Below are 17408 nucleotides of genomic sequence, written 5' to 3'. Positions count from 1 at the left end.
TAAGCGAATGTTGGAGGTTGGATGGACGCATCTGCGGACAGAGGTCGGCCTTGATGCCACCAGGTCGCCGTGTCCGATCTTCTTCTGTTATCCTCGGACTTCCACGCTGCTATTTGAGCCGTTTGTCAGGGCAGACATACAATTTTTCGCAGCTTTTCCCGTTCCGCTGATGCAGCTGAGACAAGGGATGAATGAGTCTGAGCAGACGGGAAGGGAGACTAAGTCATCCGCACGAGTGGCACATCATGTTCGGGATGATTCATCATGGAGTCTATGTGATTGAAAGAGGTTTGAGGTTTGTGTATATAGAGATTAGAGTCTGCAAAAATTCTCTCAACTTAGGTACTCTTAGGTAATGGGAAGTATTACAGTATTTCAGTTTCGACACAGCTTTCGGAGACTCTGAAAGGGAAAAGGGCGGAAGTCGCGTGCTTGAGTCGGGCAACGTAGTGTACATCAACCCTGCTGTCTTGCTTGCTATCTGGCTATCCAGATCACATCACCAACTCACCACCCAACCATGTCCCCATCCATCCATACCAACTACACCTAGGTTAACTTTACCACCTCATAGATCACTAGGTTGTCGTTGCTGTGCTAGTTGCTGGCGGAACATAAGGCGCCCTGTAGTTATACGGCGGTGGCGGCGTGGGAGTCGGGTACCCACAGTATGGATCGAACGTCAGGAGCACAAACCCAGAGTCAAGGGGCGCAATCCTTAGGCAGGTTAGACAGGGTAAGATTTTCCCTGGAAGTGTGCTCCGAGTCCGTGATTGAGAGCACAGGCACGCGGTCGAACTCGATAGCGGCGTAGGTTTGTTGACGGCTTGGTCCGGCATTTGTGATATACTTGTCTGCCCGTTCTTGACTTTGTCAACCACCTAGGCATTCGACATGCCCTGAATGAGAAGGTCTTCTGTAATTACCAGGTAGGCAGCAGCTGCATGAGCTATCCTTATCGATGCTAGCCAAGATGCTATGGACGTGGAGGTACATGCATCAGGTAATACTTAAGGTTCGTGATTTGTCAACGAACCTCATTGCTCCGGTATCCTCTGTTATCCCCTCCCAACGCTTTCTTCGCTCAACACAACACTCACACCAGCCTTCAGCCACGACAACAATGCCCCGTCGGTGCGAGGTTAGTTACTCTCTCGAGGAGACGGTTGCAGCCATCCGCGACTATTTCGAGTTCTTAACCAAGATGTACTTGGACGAGTCTTGCCTTCAGCTCCCCCCCGAAGGCGGCTGGCCCGAAATCACACCCGAACGGCTCCGACCCCTGGGCAAAACAGACGATGTGGTCCAGCTCCTCCGTCACATTCCATACCTCGATGATTCTCATGGACGAAAGATTTATGCCGGACCCTGCAATATCGAGTTCTATAAATGGCCGGATAGGATTCGCCGTACGATTCGTAGCGGTCACGATCCCGCGGAAGCCTTCAAGGACTTCGAGGATATGAGGATTATTACAGAGCCGTACGAGGATTGGGACAAAGGCTTAGTCCCACCACACGTTGTGGGGCTTATCATCGTCGAATCGTGGTACGAAAGGTTCTTACTCGACACGAAACACGGCATCATTTATTGGTATTACTGCCCGCACGGTATACGACACAACCCGACGCGGGAGCCTATCCTTGATGACACCTCAGACTCTGAAGCTTCCGAAGAGTCGTCCAGCTCTACTGCCATTCAAGAGCAGGGAGAGTGGCGGACATATCCCGCTTGGCCCGTCAAGGATTTCTTTGAGCTCCTCAAGGACTGCTTGCGCAACTTGCAGACGGTTCCCCTGAGCTCCGACAATGTTTACGATCTGGAGAACCATGACCACTTTCAGGACAAAGTTGTCGACACCATGCCCCTGATCAAGGAGGTCTTCTGGAAACATGGCTGGCCCAACCTGGAGCTGTACCGAAAAGAAGAGTGCTTGCGAGAGGTCAACCAACTTGTGCAGGAGAAATGCCCTGAGGAGTACCTATAGAAGAGCGCTTGCGAGACATCAAAGAACTTCTGCAGAAGCAAGGCCCTAAGGAATGAACCCACCGAGAATCAAGCAGGGCAGAGCATGATGTCAAAGAGTCTCAGCGTGGGGGAGGGAAAATTAGTTCATTTAGATGTCACTCCTTCTTGGGGGTTCATATCGTTTGGTCGGTGCAGGGATGATAGCATTGTGGCATTCATTTGTGTTTATTTTGTTAAGAGTACCTACCTGACTCAGTACTCCTCTGGGTGTATTTATTAGTCCAGTGGCATGGCACAAGGTGCCCATTCACCCCAGGTGATGTTAAGAACACTTTCTGGAGTAGTCATGCCGTTGAGACTGATGTATTTCAGAGAATCAGCTCTCCTCTCATCTTGGATTAGGTATTTCACCCAGGTATATTGGCTTTGCCGTGTCATTATAGAGCCATAGAGCCACCGCAATAGGAGCATCTTCGTTTCGAGCCTGATCACCGCTACGCAACCCTCATTTCTGCACCCGTCCCAATATCTGCGAGCCAGGTTGAACAGCAACGCATCTTCGTCCCCTCATAGCTCCATCCCCTGGGCCAGATCAATGGAGATCCGTGGCTGATTATACGGATAACCCTTTCTCTTCACAAGATACCAAGACCACAGGGAGGCCTTCGGACGGCAATCAATGGTATGGGTAGGCATTGTCAAATATTCTGGATCCACTGGAACACATTCTGTTCCATACACATATCCAGATAACACGCTTTAGTATCAACACACACGCCGACTCTCTTTTCAAAGCCTTTCTATGTTTGATGAAATGGATCTTCCTCTCTTACACTTGGACACCCCCGCTGCCTCCTGAGCCACTCGTCCCAGGGCAGACATACAGTTCTTCGCAGCGGTTCTCGTCCCGCTGATGCAGCCGAGGCAAGGGTGAATGAGTCTGAGCAAACGGGAAGGGAGTCTAAATCATCCGCATGAGTGCCATATCATGTCTGCGATGATAGATGGAGGATGATCATTATAGAGTCTACGTGGTTGAGAGAGCGTTGTGGTTGCTCAAGGATATATCGCCAGCACTATGTTTTGATACCTCAGGGTTGATCTCAGGAGGACTTGTATGTACCTGATTACATAGGACTGTTCCCATATAATCTTGGATTCAACTCCTCCACATAACTCATGTGTGGATGTACATACCTGCCTAGGATAGAATTATCGTTTGCTCAGCTGCACGTCACTGCAACTCCCTGCAGCCACTCCCGTCTGCCCAGTCCTGAAACACGAAACTATCTGTGCTCGCGCACCCTGTGCCAACCGACCTGCCAGTCCCGCTGTCTCGCCGAGCGGAAAGAAGCGAGACGGTCCAAACCCAAGAACCAGGACATCTGCCATGCTACCATGTGCGGATATGGAGGAATGAATGCCCTTCAAAAGGTCCGGGAGCCCGGGTGAGCAGACTACCTGATGTATAGGATTCTGTACGCAATTGCATGTTTCATCTTCGCATCCCCGTCTGCTCTCTGCCAACCCCGACTGCCGTTGCGTCTCTTGATGCATGTAACACGGCCGCAAGTCGGAGATGACTTGCATTAGTCTCCTTCTCGCCGAGCCCTTGCAGCCAAGGACGTACTCTTGCCTTTTCTTGACCTGTTGGTGTCTATCACTGGGGCCGCACGTGGTAGCAGGCCAATCGGCCGTATCGTTAATCTGGGCGAGGAGCAGCGTGATGAGGGATGCGGCACCTGTCGTCGACAGTGTGGGGGGCAGCAGAGCTAAGGTAGTCGCCTTATCGATCCCCATCGTCATCTCCACCCCCGCGATATAGGGATGCGAGGGGTGAGGGACTGGTCATAGCGTCGGTACCTACTCCGCAGGTCTCTGACTGAGTGGTTCCAGGTTCTGATCTCCAAGGGACTTTGACCGCAGCCCATGTTTGCGTCCAGTCCGAGGTCAACCTGGAAGTCGTACTAGAGGGTTCCAGGGCGGATGGCCCATCATTAGTGGTAGCCAAAGACATACACAAGCTGCAGATAATAGCATGTTGGAGAAGCTCTGGCAGGGGATTTCGCATCTTGTATTCAACACTGTCCACGTCCGATCAAAGTGCATCCAACAGACAGACTGCCGCCGTAACCTCCTGCTCCTGAACAAGTCCACTCCGCCACCCATCCCATCGCTTGCATTTTGGTCAAAGCCATAAAGCCATCATTAATACAACAATACAACAAGATAAATAAAACAAGAGTAGTACAAGTGCGACTGGTACGCGTAGATGTCAGAAGAAAAACCAGAAGTCCGCCCCAAAAGCCCAAGCCCAAATCCAAACAAGAATCACCTCCAAGTCCCATACACCCTCGGCCGCCTCAAACACCCCCTCTTCAACCCCACATCACCATTCACCATCAAGGTCTTCCACCTGCGTCCCACGCTCCCGCGGTCCTTGCCCAAACTCCTGGCGCAATCCTGCCAGTCTGACTTGGTCAGCTTGAGCTTCTCGAGCACGAGCTCCACGAGGATCCGGTCTTCCTCGGTGCTCCAGAGCTCGCCGTCCGTTTCGACCACCACGTCGGTGCCGGGGCGGTCGTGGTCTTGTGGCCGGTAATCCGCGGGCAAGGAAGATGAGAGAGGTCCGTCGGCGTCAGAGGAAAAGGAGGATGCCAGGGAGGAGTGCAGGCTGTGGTAATCTGCCCGCTCGAGGCCGAGGGGGAGAACCTCAGGCGCAATGCGGGAACGCTTCGGGGTATGTGGCGCCGCCGCTGCAGGGTGAGGCCTGTCGTGGTCTTGCGCTTCGGTGTGCTGTTGCTGCTGCTGCTGCTGCTTCTCGATATCGCTGTCGCTGTCGTCGTGGTTATGGCGGCCGCTGGTGTCAATGGCGCCGCGCCGGCGCTTGTTTGCGCTGCGGGTAAGGGGCTGCTGGTGCTGGTGTTGTTGGTGTGCGATGGCGGCGGCAGCGGTGCGCTTGACGACGCGTTTGCGGGCTGGACCGTGGTCGGCGAGAGTCGCTGGGGTGGTATCTGCCTTGCGCGAGCGCAGGCGAAGCTTGAGCGGAGGTTGCGCAGGCGCTAGAGGAGGGGTGATGGGTTCTTGTTGTGGTTGCGGCTGGTGCTGCTGTTGCTGAGCGGCGGGTGGTGCCGGCGCGGGGTTATTGAGGAGGGATTGGAGAGAGCGGCAGGTCGAGAAGAGGTTGCCGAAGGCGCTCTGAGTCGAAAGTTGAGGAGGGCTGGCTGGCGGAGAGGCGAAAAGCGCAGCCTGAAGTCGCGTCAGGGGCGCCGTGTGCGACGAGTCGCAAGGAAGCGCGGATGGCAGTAACATTGTCGCGAATATGGTCGGCGCAAGCTTGGAGAGTTGCGAATGTGTCTATCCGAGTCGGAGCGCCCGCGCGCGAAGTGTTTAAGCGTGGTTGTCGAGTCGCAAAGAAATGCGATGGGCTTCCGGAAGCGGGATGTTTGCGACAGCGCCGGGAATGCGGTAGTGTCGAAAGAACGGGAGTGGCTGGAGGAAAGTGGGCGGAGGAGTCCGCAAAGGTAGTCGCAATGTCTCAAAGCGTCCGACAGCGAGAGGGAATGTAAAATGAGCGCAAAGTTTCAGAATGCGAAAGCCTGCAAGCGTGTGTAATGCGCAGACGGGCGAAAAAAAGATGCGCAAGGTGAAGGAGGAGGAAACGGAAGCCGTTGGACGGGGGATCCGAGAGGGCCGACAGAGGAATAATGCGCCTAATAAGACGGGCTCCAGGGGAGCTGGCGTGCAGAAAGTGGGCCACATGACGAGACGGACAGGGCTTCCTAATGGTGTCCAGGGAGCAGGAACCAATGATGATCAGCTCCGGGAGGGATGGAGACCCACTTGGCCTCCCTCCCGTCGTCGTCAGGACTCCACTCCTCATGCAAGCACTTTAACACACTCGACCGCGAAGACGGGAGCGACCGAAAATCGCCGCGTTTCGTTTCCCATCATGGCCTTTTTTTGTCTCCAGACGTCCGTGAGGGTCCAAGGGAGCTGTGTTTCATCTGCCCTGTCGGCAGTCTTGGATGCTGTTTTCACAATAACGCAAAGCCCTTAACTGCGGGACAGTCTCGATCTTAGGGCTGTGATGCAAAAAAAGAGATTGAGATGGGAAATGCGCGAGCGTCTGTGAAATTGGCAACCAAACACTGTGTGATTCTGGCTCTTTGGGACAATCATCTTTCCATGGAGTCCGGGCTACTCAGGCCAGGCAGAGGTCGGATGGTCAACCACTTCTTTCCGTTACTCATGTCACCCCCCGCCATGAGGTGGTGCTTTGTGACTCAGTAGGCGGGACCTAGTGTAGGTAAATCGTATCTCAAGCAGGGACCACCTCCAAAACCCCATGTGCTGTCGGTTTGCCTGGTTGCTGTCTCTTCCCGTGGTTACCGAGAGCCAATGCCCTTCGGCCCGGGCGAGGGCAGGGCAGGATGGTTGAGACCGACAAGCCGGATCGCCAGGTCCGTGTCTTGTTCCTGGCCGGCCCCACGAACCCAACACTACGTATGTACATACTACACTAGGGTGAAGGTGAACACAATTATCGACTGCTTCCGCCCACATGTGGGGTGCAGCGACTCGTCGAGCCCCTGACTTGGACGAAGTAGGCAAAGTCAGGTTCCGGGCCCGAATGCGCGGAAATCCACGCGATCGAACCATGGAAATGATTTCCCCATCCTCACATTGCCCCAAATCCGCAACAGAACGACAACATGCCCTCCTGGACACGACTCGAAAAATTTTACAGCACGAAGTACATGCTTTGTAATTGCAGGAATGTTCCAGGTACTCAAAATTTCCATGCGCGGCACGGGATGGGAGAAGCCAGGCGCAGAATGCGCAACCGGGTGGGAGATGGGCAGGTCAGAGGTGGGGTTGGGAGACGCGTCTCATCGCGAGAAGAACGCGTCAAAGACGCGGTTCAAATGTGGGTCCCATTTAACGTTAGTGCATCTTCAATGCCCAATCAAGCAAAATGCTAGTGGGGCACTCGTGCGCCAGGTGGGCCTCAGACGTACATTGGTTGGATGGCATCTTAACGGTTTTGCTTGGCTGCCCCACCCAGCGACGACGTCCCGAGAAGCAAAGTGAAAATGTTGGAAAAATGTCATCTCCCGAAACCCATTTCGACATCTGCAATCTGAGCTCTTACGACAGACGGAGACCTCGATGTCATCAATGATACATAGCTGGAGCCGAGAGACCGACACGGCTTGTGTTTCGGGTGTCCAAATCACGTGGCAGTCCATCTGACAGTATCTATCCACCCAGCCTAGACCACGCCAACTTTCAAATGGTCATCGGTTGGCATTTGGATCTAACATAGACTGTCCATGGGACAGTGTCTTCCTCTTTATCATGGCGGTGTCGGGTGGCGGTTCGGCCAACGTCGTGGAAGAAGAAAATGGATGCTTCTCATTGAGGTTTGTGGCAACACCCACCCAAAATCAGGTAAGCAAGATCTGCCGAGGTCGGTGTGGTCGTGTTACCTAATGTACCTGATTCACTTGAACTATCACTGACACTTTTGAGTGTCCCTATTCCGTAAGGTAACTACACATGACACAGAGGCTCCTCGAGTTGTACAGGAGTCTTGAGTCAAGGGATTGCCCGAACCCTGATTGCTTCAACACGTCAACATGTCGAGGAGGATCTTCAGACCAGAACTTGGAAGTTGTAACAAGTTTGACAATAGCCGTGACTTGGCAATTGTCTTTGTGTGCCTCTCAGTCCATCCCAAAGTCCTCGTCATGCAAGTCGTAAAGTTGGCATGACTGCGTTCATAGAGACAGCCGGACCTCGAGTTGCGTGTTTGGTTTGTTTCTCTTTCATGTTGTTCTTGTCTTCAGACGAAGGGCCCTGACCATTCATGATACGACAGCACAGTCCCGCCTTGTGATCAAGACTGGAGCATTCTCTCGAGTGAACTCCACTATAACAAAGATTCATCTGATAGGGACTTCGAAGTGCCATCAAAGAAGGTCGAATCCACGTTTCCCAGGGCTTACCACAGCGCAAGAAGGTCTGCAATTCTTCCTTGAATTGCTGAGTTGGCCAGAGAAGTTGTTTCTACAGACTGGCTCCATGTCATCTCATCTTATTGTTATAAAGAAAGTGGACAACCCTAAACCAAAGTACTTCCCTGGCCCCAACACCATCTGAACTTGAGGGCTAGGAATATCAAAGTCAAAAACGGATCCCAAACTGCCTGTTCTTTGTCATCGTCCGATCTCCAAAACCATTCAACGAATCCCATGAAGGCCACAACGATTAGGTTATGGATGTTGGGAAAGGTCCTGCGACTCGTCCCTCCGGTTTCTTTGTTCCCATCTGATGTTGAATAAACAAATTCTCCTATATCGTGAGAGAGGGACAATACGTGGAAGGTGCCTGGGTTTAGGTTCAGATAGAGGGTCCTTAAATCCAACTATATAACCAATTGTCCTCTCCCCCAAACTTCTTCCTCTTCCATTCTTCTCTCAACCTCTTCCTCAACAACCACACTCTTTCCTACCATCATCCCGAAGCCTCCCAAAGTCTTACATCACTTCCAACCATCTAGTGACTTTCTCGTTACCTCCCCCCAATACGCCTTGGTTGTCCTAAAGAACTAGGCACCTCTTATTGCACTTATCCTCTCACATCGTTCGTTTCGATCATTACAGAGTTACCCATCTCTGACTTTCTTTTCGCCGAGTTTCAAGCCAACATGGCGAACACTACCAACATGGCTCCGGCTCACCCCAACGACGAAGATGGGATTCCCCCGCCTCCTCTCGAAATCCTCGCCCAAGACCCAGCTCGCATCCATCGCTCTTGGATTCCCAGCTATGGTCATGTCCAGAAGTGCGACTGCTGCAATGCCCGGGCTCCAGGCGGCATTCTTCAGATTTGCAACGATTGTAGCCTCCGCTTATGCCGGGGCTGCATCGAGAAGCGTTCCTGGTACCGTAACCGCGACCATTTTGTCGACTCAGCCAAATGCGACTGGAGGAAGCAGAAGGCCGCTATGTACAGGAATGGCGGTAGAAGGAAAACAGCCACCGAGCGGCGCCGCTACAAGGCGCAACGGCGGAGGAGAATGGAAGATGAGAACGACGACGACGACGAGGAGGAGTCTAATGCTCCCACTCAGCGCCCGCTCCCTCCTGCTCCGCCGCCCTTGAGCAACCAGCCTACCGAGAACGACGCTCGCGCTATTGCCGCCGGCGCACTCCTGTCGATTCGGGAGGAGTGTACTCGCCCCTCCGTTTCCAGCGCGGTCCCGGCTCCGGTTCCGGGGCCCTTCGGATGTCGCCTAGCCGAGGAGGAAGTCGAGAGGTCGAGCCTGATCTCTGACATTTACTACTGGACCTATGGGGACCGGCCCCATCTTGACCCTCGGCGCCCTAGGACCCAAATTCCAGTGACCGCTTCCGAACCTTCGGGATATCATGGCCCCAGGGACGCCGCCTCACTGACGGAGGCCCCTGGCCGTCCAACTGTAAGCCTCCAGTTTCTCTCGACATCACGTCCATTCAAGTTCAAATCTTGGACTGACATGTTCTTTCCCAGGACGGAGAGACTTCCTCCAACGATGGAAGCAACAATCCCGCCCCCTATCGTAGCAACCTGGGCACCCACCATCCGGTTCCAGGCGCCCCCAGGGCCAACCCATACGATCACGGATACAACGGCCTGCCGACCGCTCACCAGCAGAACTCGCATCAGCTTGACCTCCAGGTCCTGAGCGACATGCGCAGGGCCTGGGACAACAATCCGATCTTGGTCCAGATGCGCCAGTACATCTCTAGCGGCCTTCGTGCTCTCGATCTCCTGTGGGGCGTCTTTGACGCCCACCGTGAGCGCCTGGGCAGGTCCTTCCCCCAGGGCCTCGACCTGGAGACGGTGCGCTGGTTCGTCCGGGAGCGCGACCATCACATGGCATTCGAGAGCCGGGCCGGGCCGGCGTTTTCCGGATATCACTCGATCCACACATCTCACACTGATCTTCCGCGTCACGACCCGCACTACCGATTGCTCCCATCTGCCCTACCACCTCACTACGGGCTTTACCCTCATTATGACGCTCATGGACACGGCCAGCCCCATCACCAGCACTACGGCTCTGTCCAACAGGCTGCGGAGCGACTTCACCAAGTCACCTCCGTTGGTCTGGCGCCGGCCTCAACCGCTACTGCTCCACAAACTCCTGCGAGCGCCCATGGATCTGGTCCGTCTCCGGCAGTTACGCGTACTCCCACCCCCCTCCAGGGTGTCCAGTCTGATGAGCAGACCAGCAAAGTCGGCACCCCTGGCACGCCGGCGACATCGACTGCTGCGACCGAGACACCCGGTGTCCACCACCCCAACACGGCCTTCGACGGTCACCACGCTGTGGTTGTCGCGGATGGGAAGCAAAAGGAGACGGCGATTGTGATCGACTAGGGGATGCCTTGCTGATGAGCTCGGGGTGGAGTCGTTCGACAAACACCGCAGGGCGAACCCGCGATTCTTTCTCAGACGCGGTGCCGTATGTATCCGATGGTCGACTTCATGCTTTTCTCGCTTCCTTGCTTTTACCTCTTTGCATTTCTATTTTGACGGCACAGTCCTTCACTCCTCGTTATGGACATCGCAGACAACACAAGAAATCGAGGACGTCGCGGATTTCCATTCTTTCTTGTTCGGGGTTTTGTTCTGTTTTCACTCTCGGCTCTTTGTCCCTTGGCCGCGACAGGGCATGGCCTGATGACCAGGCACATGGGATTCACAACAGCGATGATTTTCCTTTCCTTTTCCCTGATTTCCCCCCCTTTTGCTGTCACTCCTGGAGAGTGTTGTACTCGGATTGCTTTCTCACTCGCGATGACTTTCTCATTCATAAAATGGCAGGACGGAGGATAATGGGTGGTCAGGAGGAACGGCGTGGAGATACACTGAGATTAAGGCATTCATGGTGATGGAGCATCGATACCCCAAAGAGCATTAAGACAGAGCAGGCAGAGAACTCGTGGCGTTGGTGTTAAGGCGTTATGTATTTCTGGATGTGACATGGAGAACCATTATGGCGCCGATGTAATGAGAAGTAGTGTAATCCACCGAGAAATCGAGTGAACATGGGCAATGACATGAACATAGCATTAGTGTCACGGATATGGAAACACAGCTGTCGCGGACATGGGAATACGCTGAAGGAGTCGTTATAAAATGAACATGAATGGAAGGATTCCTTCACCTGTAAATCTTCTGAGGATTACTTTGAGGAGTAAGGTACGCACATGAAGACATAATAAGCTCTTTAAGTATTACTTCATCACACCTCCTACACAAAGCCCCTAGTCAACGTGGTGCTGACGGGAGTCATTATGGATTATTCCTTGTTGGGAGCCACACACACCGCTGTGGGTTCCCCTGATCAGCGCTTCCTCTACATGTCTATATCTTAACAAGGAACCAGAAAACAAACACAAAACCCTGCTCATGCAACAACACTACAGGTACCTGCGGAATCCACCAAGAAGCCAACAACTCAGGCCGAGTCGCGCTTCGGCACATCTTCACCAACCAAAGAACTCTCCAAAAGACCTTCCCAGTCAGGTCCAAGAACCATATCCAACAGCTTATCCTTCTCAGCGCTCTTCTGGACCAATTCCCAGAAGGCACCAGTACCATCAATCTCCGCATCGTCCTCACCTCCCTCGCTTTGGAGGGTGCTATTATCACCTTCACGATCCTCCTGCGTGTCGGCATTCCGCCTAGACGTGGCAACAGCACCCGCGGCTCTAGCCTTCCTCATCCCGGCCAACAACAACTCCCTCGGTGTGCCCATCTCAGCAAGCCGGCCCTTATCCAACACCAGGATCCGATCAAAATCAGCAACCGTTGACAACCGGTGGGCAATAACCAGCACGGTACACCCGGCAGCGGCGAACTCTTTGCGGAGGGATTCCTGGATGATGCTGTCGGTGCCACAATCGACGGCGCTGGTGGCCTCGTCAAGGACGACGATCTTGGGACGCTTGAGCAAGGCGCGCGCAAGGCAGACGAGCTGGCGTTGGCCTTGGGAGAGGTTGGCGCCGCCTGTGCTGATGGGGGTTGAGAGGTTGGTGAAGATGGAACGTTCTTGTTGGGGAGAGGACGGCAACGTTGGTTCCGTCTCGATCACGGTCGGCTCGGGGTCATACACAGTGGATGATTGCGTTGTTGTTTCAGAATCTGCCAATGGTGAAATGGTGGCTGGAGTGGCACTCGCGACGGCAAGATCAGTGGGGCCAATCGCAGGACCTTGGTCACTTTCTTCTGGCTCAATCAAGTGGACTCTCTTGAGCGCTTCGAGGAGTTCATAGTCATCTAGGACCCCTTCCATGTCAAGATTCGATCGCAAAGTACCCCTGTTTGACAGACCGGTCAGCAACAATATAATAAGTGGAACTCAGTCACCCATAAGTAACTCACGAGAAGAGGAAAGGATCTTGCGGAATAATGGCGAGCCGGCTCCGCAGATGCGACAACTTCAGCGTAGAAATGTCAATATTGTCCACACGAACCGAGCCTTCGACGGGTTCGAGCAGGCGGAACAGGACAGCGGCAAGGGTCGATTTTCCAGCGCCAGTCCTTCCAACGATGCCAATTCTCTCCCCTGCGCCAACCGTAAAGTTGAGCTTCTTCAACACTGGAGGAAGATCGTCGGCATAGCGGATTGTGAGGTTCTCGACTTCGATCCTGCCCTCTGTTGGCCATGCAGCCGGAGTGTCCTTGCCGCCCTCAGGCTCGGTCTCGATCTCTGCGTATTCCAGGATCCGCTCACAGGCATTGAAGCCCAGTTCCACAGAAGTCATGGATTGGAGGAGAGAGGTCAGGGCGCTCGTGTAGCGGAGGGCAAAAGCCAGGCTGAAACCGGCCAGGGCAGCGTCGACACGGCTAAAGGCGACAGCGTTGGCAACCACACTGACAAACAGGGCACCGAGCACGCCCATCCGGAAAGCCATCCAGCGGCTGGATAAACTCAACATCCATTGAGCCTTAGCATTGTTGTCGATGAGGCCGTACATGCGATCCATGTAATACTTGGTGCGGTGAAAAGCGCGGATGGTGGAGAGACCCGAAAGCACGGAGCTGAACTGATCATAGATCGGGGAGTGTGATACCGAACCGATACGCTTGACTTCCCGTGCGCACATGATGTACTCCTGCGCGACACGCACGTAGAGGATGAAGAGGAAGACACCGAAGAAGATGACATATGCTGAGACGGAAAGACTGCAGAATTGAGTCAAACAGTGCTCCCCATTCATGGGAAGGAGGGCAGACATACCTGGTAGCAATGATCACGACCAAAAAGAGTACATTGCGGAGGAAGGTGAAGGTGACGTTCGTGAGCCGTCTGTCGACCATGAATGTGTCGGACGTAAAGCGGTTGAGGATACGGCCGGCGGGGACCGTATCGATCCAACGCAAGGGAGCGCGAAGGATAGCGTGTGTCATGCGTTCAAACAGAGCTTGAGCCGCCTTCATGCCCACCAGAAAGAACACAAGCACCCTAATGAGCTGTACAATGAGCATGAGGAACTCGATGACAACGTACGCGCCCAGCCCTAGAGGTCAGGTTAGTCATTACCAGTTTCACACCCCTAAGCATATTGCCTGAGACTTACAGAAGAATATTCCATGTTCGCTTCCAAACACTCTCAGCGTTACAAGCTCACCGGAGTTCATAAAGTCGGTGACCATATCGCCTGCCTGGAGGGCCAACTTGATGGTTTCGGTTGCCGCTTGCTGCGAGAGCTCCTTCAAACTCCAATTCCGGGCCACGGTCAGAGAGTGGCCGAGGATCAGGATGCCGACTCCCAGCAGCCACGCCGGAGCGCCGCCACTGGCTTTGTAATATGCCTTGTAGACTTTCCATTTGACGTGACCCGTCTCTCTCTGCTCTTCGTCTTTGGCCTTCTTGGTCGAACCTGCAGCGGAGTGCCCATTCTGAGTCGTTAGAAGGGTCTCATCTGAATCTTCAACCACCGAGCCATTCTGAGGTTTCTTCGCTGTATCACTTTCCTCGTCCACTGGGGACAAGTGCTCAACCGCCTCAACTGTCCCGCTGTGAAGTCGAACCAAGTAACTTGCATAAGGCAACACCAAGTCCGCATGGTGTGTCGCCAAGATGCGAGTTCTCCCTTTGGCGAGTTCACCGGTGAGTGCCTTGTCCACAATCAACCTCCCAACATGGGCATCGACAGCGCTCAGGACATCATCGAGAACAAGGATTCCAGCCCGAGAGTAGAGAGCGCGGGCGAGAGCGACGCGCCAGCGCTGGCCCCCAGAGAGGGTCACGCCCTTGGGACCAACCTCGGTTTCGTCGCCGTCCACCAACAGTTCTATATCCTTCTCCAGAGCACAGGCTGCAATGACCTTGCGATAGCGGGCCTCGACAAACGGTAGACCAAACACGATATTCTCTTTGACGGTGCCTCCTTCGATCCAAGGAGTCTGGGAGACGAAAGCAGTCAGCTCCGGGACAATCCAATCATCCTCGGAGATGAATTTGGCATTCTCGTCGAGTTCCGGGACCGGCGGCATGTTGATCTTGCCCGCAAGAAGCTTGGCTTCACCAAGAATCGCGGCAAGGAGAAGACTTTTGCCTGCGCCAGTCTTTCCCGAGATAACACTGAGCTTTCCAGTCGGAAACTCTAGGTTAACATCTCTGAGAGTCGATCGCAGCTCGCGTTGGTGTTCATCACCCTCCCTATCTTCGGGCGCGTCGGTGTCCTGGAGAGTTGGCCATGCAACAATGGCATTCTCGAAGGTTATGGCGCTTCCCGGCTCCGCCACGGACTCCTTGTCCAACTGGTTAAAGTACTTCTCCAGTCTCACTGCGCTCGTCCAGGCTTCGAGTAGGTACATCTGCAGGAGTGGCAACAATGCAACAGCCTCGTCGAGCTGGTCAAAGAGACCAAGGGCGGTAAAGATGACGGAGGCGCGGATGCCTGTGCCACGCTGCCAAACGTAGATGGTGAAGGTGACGCTGGCGAGCAAGAGTGGGCCGAGATTCACTATGAACACAACCAAGCACTGCCACAGGGCCACCTTCCAGTACTGCCTCAGCTCTTCATTTCTGGAGGCCAAAATCTTACCTTCCCAGTGTTGCTCAAGAGCCGAGTATCGGATTTGGCGCATTCCTTGAAGGGCTTCGGTAAGGAGATGAGCTTTTCCGTCACGGTATTTCATCAGGCCGAAATGCAGTGCTGTATATCTTCTTGATAACATTGTGCTTATCGGGACCATGAGGGATCCAGCAGCAAGACCACACACAACCGGCAGCCAGCCCATCAGCTTGACAGCAAAACCGCCAGCAAAGATGAGCTTGAAGATGGCCATGGGAAAGTTGTTATTATAGGTGCAAAAGATGTTGACTCGGCCACTAAAACGAGGTCAGAGGAACTATCCATAGTGACAAGAACTCGACAGAATACATGAGATGGTACAGTAGGAAAAGGTTGAAAGGTGATTGAAAGAGGCTGACAGAACAGAAGCATACCTGTCCAACTTCATATGGTTGACCACCGACTGTCGCGTCTCGGGGATCTTTCCTCCTTTTGACTTGCCGCCCTTGGATGGCACTCCATTGGCAGTCTGCGAGCCAGCCTGCTGACCAGAACTGCTGCTCTTTTCGGCATTCTGGCCAGGAGGCGCAGTCTCATATTGCTTGAGAGCTTTGGAAAAAACCAAAGATTGAAGGAGCGAACCGACGGGAATCTCCAGACGGCTGGCAGTGATCCACTTGAGCCAGTTGTTAACTCCAACTTGGAGGACTTGGCTAAGGAGGAGGCCAAAGACCCAAATGAAGACGGTAGGATCTCGGGATTCTCGTTTCTGACTTTGCTCAATCCTGGAGAGGAAGTTGTAGAGGACAACTTGCGGGAACAGAGCAAGGAGGGCGATGACCAGGGTCAAGAGCCATTGCAGAGCGAGCTCCCCAGCGTGTGCTTTGATGAGCTGCTTCCAGAGCGGGCCACTTGTTCGCTTCTCCAGGAACTTTTGCTGCAGGTGCCTTGATCGTGTGGCATAGTCGAGGTTGGGAATGTCGGAGATGTTCATTTGCCGTTCCTTAGCAACGCTGAAGATGCTCCGGTTCCAGGAAAAGGTGAACACGGAGAGGAGAGAAAACGTGTGTTGCTGGTCCACTAGTTCAGTGGCATCATAGACATCAGGCCGACGGGGGAAACAAGCAAAGGCCAGAACTGAAGCGACGGCAGCAATGAGCTGGAGCAGGTTAAGTGCACCCAAAGCCCGGGTCACCCCATCGACACCGTCGGCCAATAGAGCTTCGACCGCGTTGTAGCCATGGAGGAAAGCGACCGATAACGCCAGCAGAAGGGACGACAAGAGGCCGAAGACGGTAAGACGGAACTTGGTTTGATATTGGTGTTTTGGAGGGAGAAAGGCGCATTGTAGCAACAAGAGGGCCTGTGGATAAATTAGCGAAACATTCAACTCAAGAACACCGGATGAGTAATGATAAGAACAAATCGTACCCAGCACGCTGCCTCGGCTTCGGCCGCTAGTTCCGACAAGAAGCCCTCATACCCGTGTCTTCTCAGAGCCAGCACTCTTGCAGCAACAGAGGAACCCAAGCCAACAATTGTGGTGATCCAAACGGCCACCCGGGGTCGTGTGTCTGAATAGGCGCGGATGGAGTCCTCGGTGGCGACACCATCACAGTCTTGATACCGCGACGTGTCTTGAGGCAGCTGGATGTATCCCACTCCGGACCGAGTCCGCGACTTGAGGAAATTCACAAACCCCGGCCCTGTAAGAAGCAGTATCAGGCCTGCTGCGGCGGGCCTGATAAGCTGATGAGCGATGTCGGGCTCCATGGCGAGGGAGCCCTAGGGAGAGGTGGTGGTGGTGGAGGAAGTTGGCGTGGCCTCACCCTTCATCAGGAACTTGTAAAAATATTCTGTACTTCAAGGTGCGTCTCTGGGCGTAGCAATGAGCACCGGCAAAGGTTATAAAAGTCGATGCGACCCGACAACTCAAAATACTAGGACCGCTGCCTCAAAGCAGTTTCGATATGAAGAAGCAGAGCAAAGTCGGCGAAGAACGCAGGAGCAATGAATATCTCGGCCAGTGCGAGATACAGTGGTACACGGCGGGAAAGAGGACGAACGGGTGCTAGCAGACACGAAAATCAAGGATCCAAAGGGACCGGTGTGGCATACGAAAACGTTAGTTGGAGTCTCCGAGGAAGACTTGGGGCGTTATAGCAACCTGACTCAGCAAAGTCTAGACCATATCTCTCTTGTGAGAGGCATAATTCTGCAGTCCCAACCAACATTTTGTTCAATTGTCTGCCTGGTAGCTTTGCCCCTTGGACACAGTATGGATGCAGCACCGACACTGCGGAACGGTGAAGCCAAGGGTGGCGCTAATGTCAAAAAAGGTTACTACCGAGCAGTGAA

The 17408-nt window shown here is 53.8% G+C and overlaps 5 protein-coding genes across 5 annotated transcripts; 3 read left to right on the top strand and 2 right to left on the bottom strand.

The window, feature by feature from the left end:
• Nucleotides 1-7: 7 nt before the first annotated feature.
• On the top strand, nt 8-283 carry VTJ04DRAFT_3105 (uncharacterized protein; the record flags this gene model as incomplete). The annotated part of the gene is made up of 1 exon (XM_069360969.1): nt 8-283. The coding sequence occupies one exon, from the start codon at nt 8-10 to the stop codon at nt 281-283; it is 276 nt and encodes a 91-aa protein (XP_069221626.1).
• An 840-nt stretch (nt 284-1123) lies between these two features.
• On the top strand, nt 1124-1987 carry VTJ04DRAFT_3104 (uncharacterized protein; the record flags this gene model as incomplete). The annotated part of the gene is made up of 1 exon (XM_069360968.1): nt 1124-1987. One exon carries the CDS (start codon nt 1124-1126, stop codon nt 1985-1987), a length of 864 nt encoding a protein of 287 aa, XP_069221625.1.
• Nucleotides 1988-4299: 2312 nt separating this feature from the next.
• On the bottom strand, nt 4300-5280 carry VTJ04DRAFT_3103 (uncharacterized protein; the record flags this gene model as incomplete). Its single annotated transcript, XM_069360967.1, has 1 exon — nt 4300-5280. One exon carries the CDS (start codon nt 5278-5280, stop codon nt 4300-4302), a length of 981 nt encoding a protein of 326 aa, XP_069221624.1.
• A 3400-nt stretch (nt 5281-8680) lies between these two features.
• On the top strand, nt 8681-10398 carry VTJ04DRAFT_3102 (uncharacterized protein; the record flags this gene model as incomplete). Its single annotated transcript, XM_069360966.1, has 2 exons — nt 8681-9454; nt 9526-10398. 2 exons carry the CDS (start codon nt 8681-8683, stop codon nt 10396-10398), a joined length of 1647 nt encoding a protein of 548 aa, XP_069221623.1.
• A 1084-nt stretch (nt 10399-11482) lies between these two features.
• VTJ04DRAFT_3101 (uncharacterized protein) lies at nt 11483-16823 on the bottom strand (the record flags this gene model as incomplete). Its single annotated transcript, XM_069360965.1, has 6 exons — nt 11483-12344; nt 12409-13212; nt 13268-13547; nt 13608-15367; nt 15485-16413; nt 16482-16823. The coding sequence occupies 6 exons, from the start codon at nt 16821-16823 to the stop codon at nt 11483-11485; spliced, it is 4977 nt and encodes a 1658-aa protein (XP_069221622.1).
• Between the last annotated feature and the right edge of the window lie 585 nt (nt 16824-17408).

The sequence above is a fragment of the Mycothermus thermophilus genome (assembly GCF_041956435.1).
Source record: "Mycothermus thermophilus strain CBS 625.91 unplaced genomic scaffold VTJ04scaffold_2, whole genome shotgun sequence".
Lineage (NCBI taxonomy): Eukaryota > Fungi > Ascomycota > Sordariomycetes > Sordariales > Chaetomiaceae > Mycothermus > Mycothermus thermophilus.
Note: the sequence above shows the minus strand (reverse complement) of the source record. Positions and strands in the feature narration are given on the sequence as shown.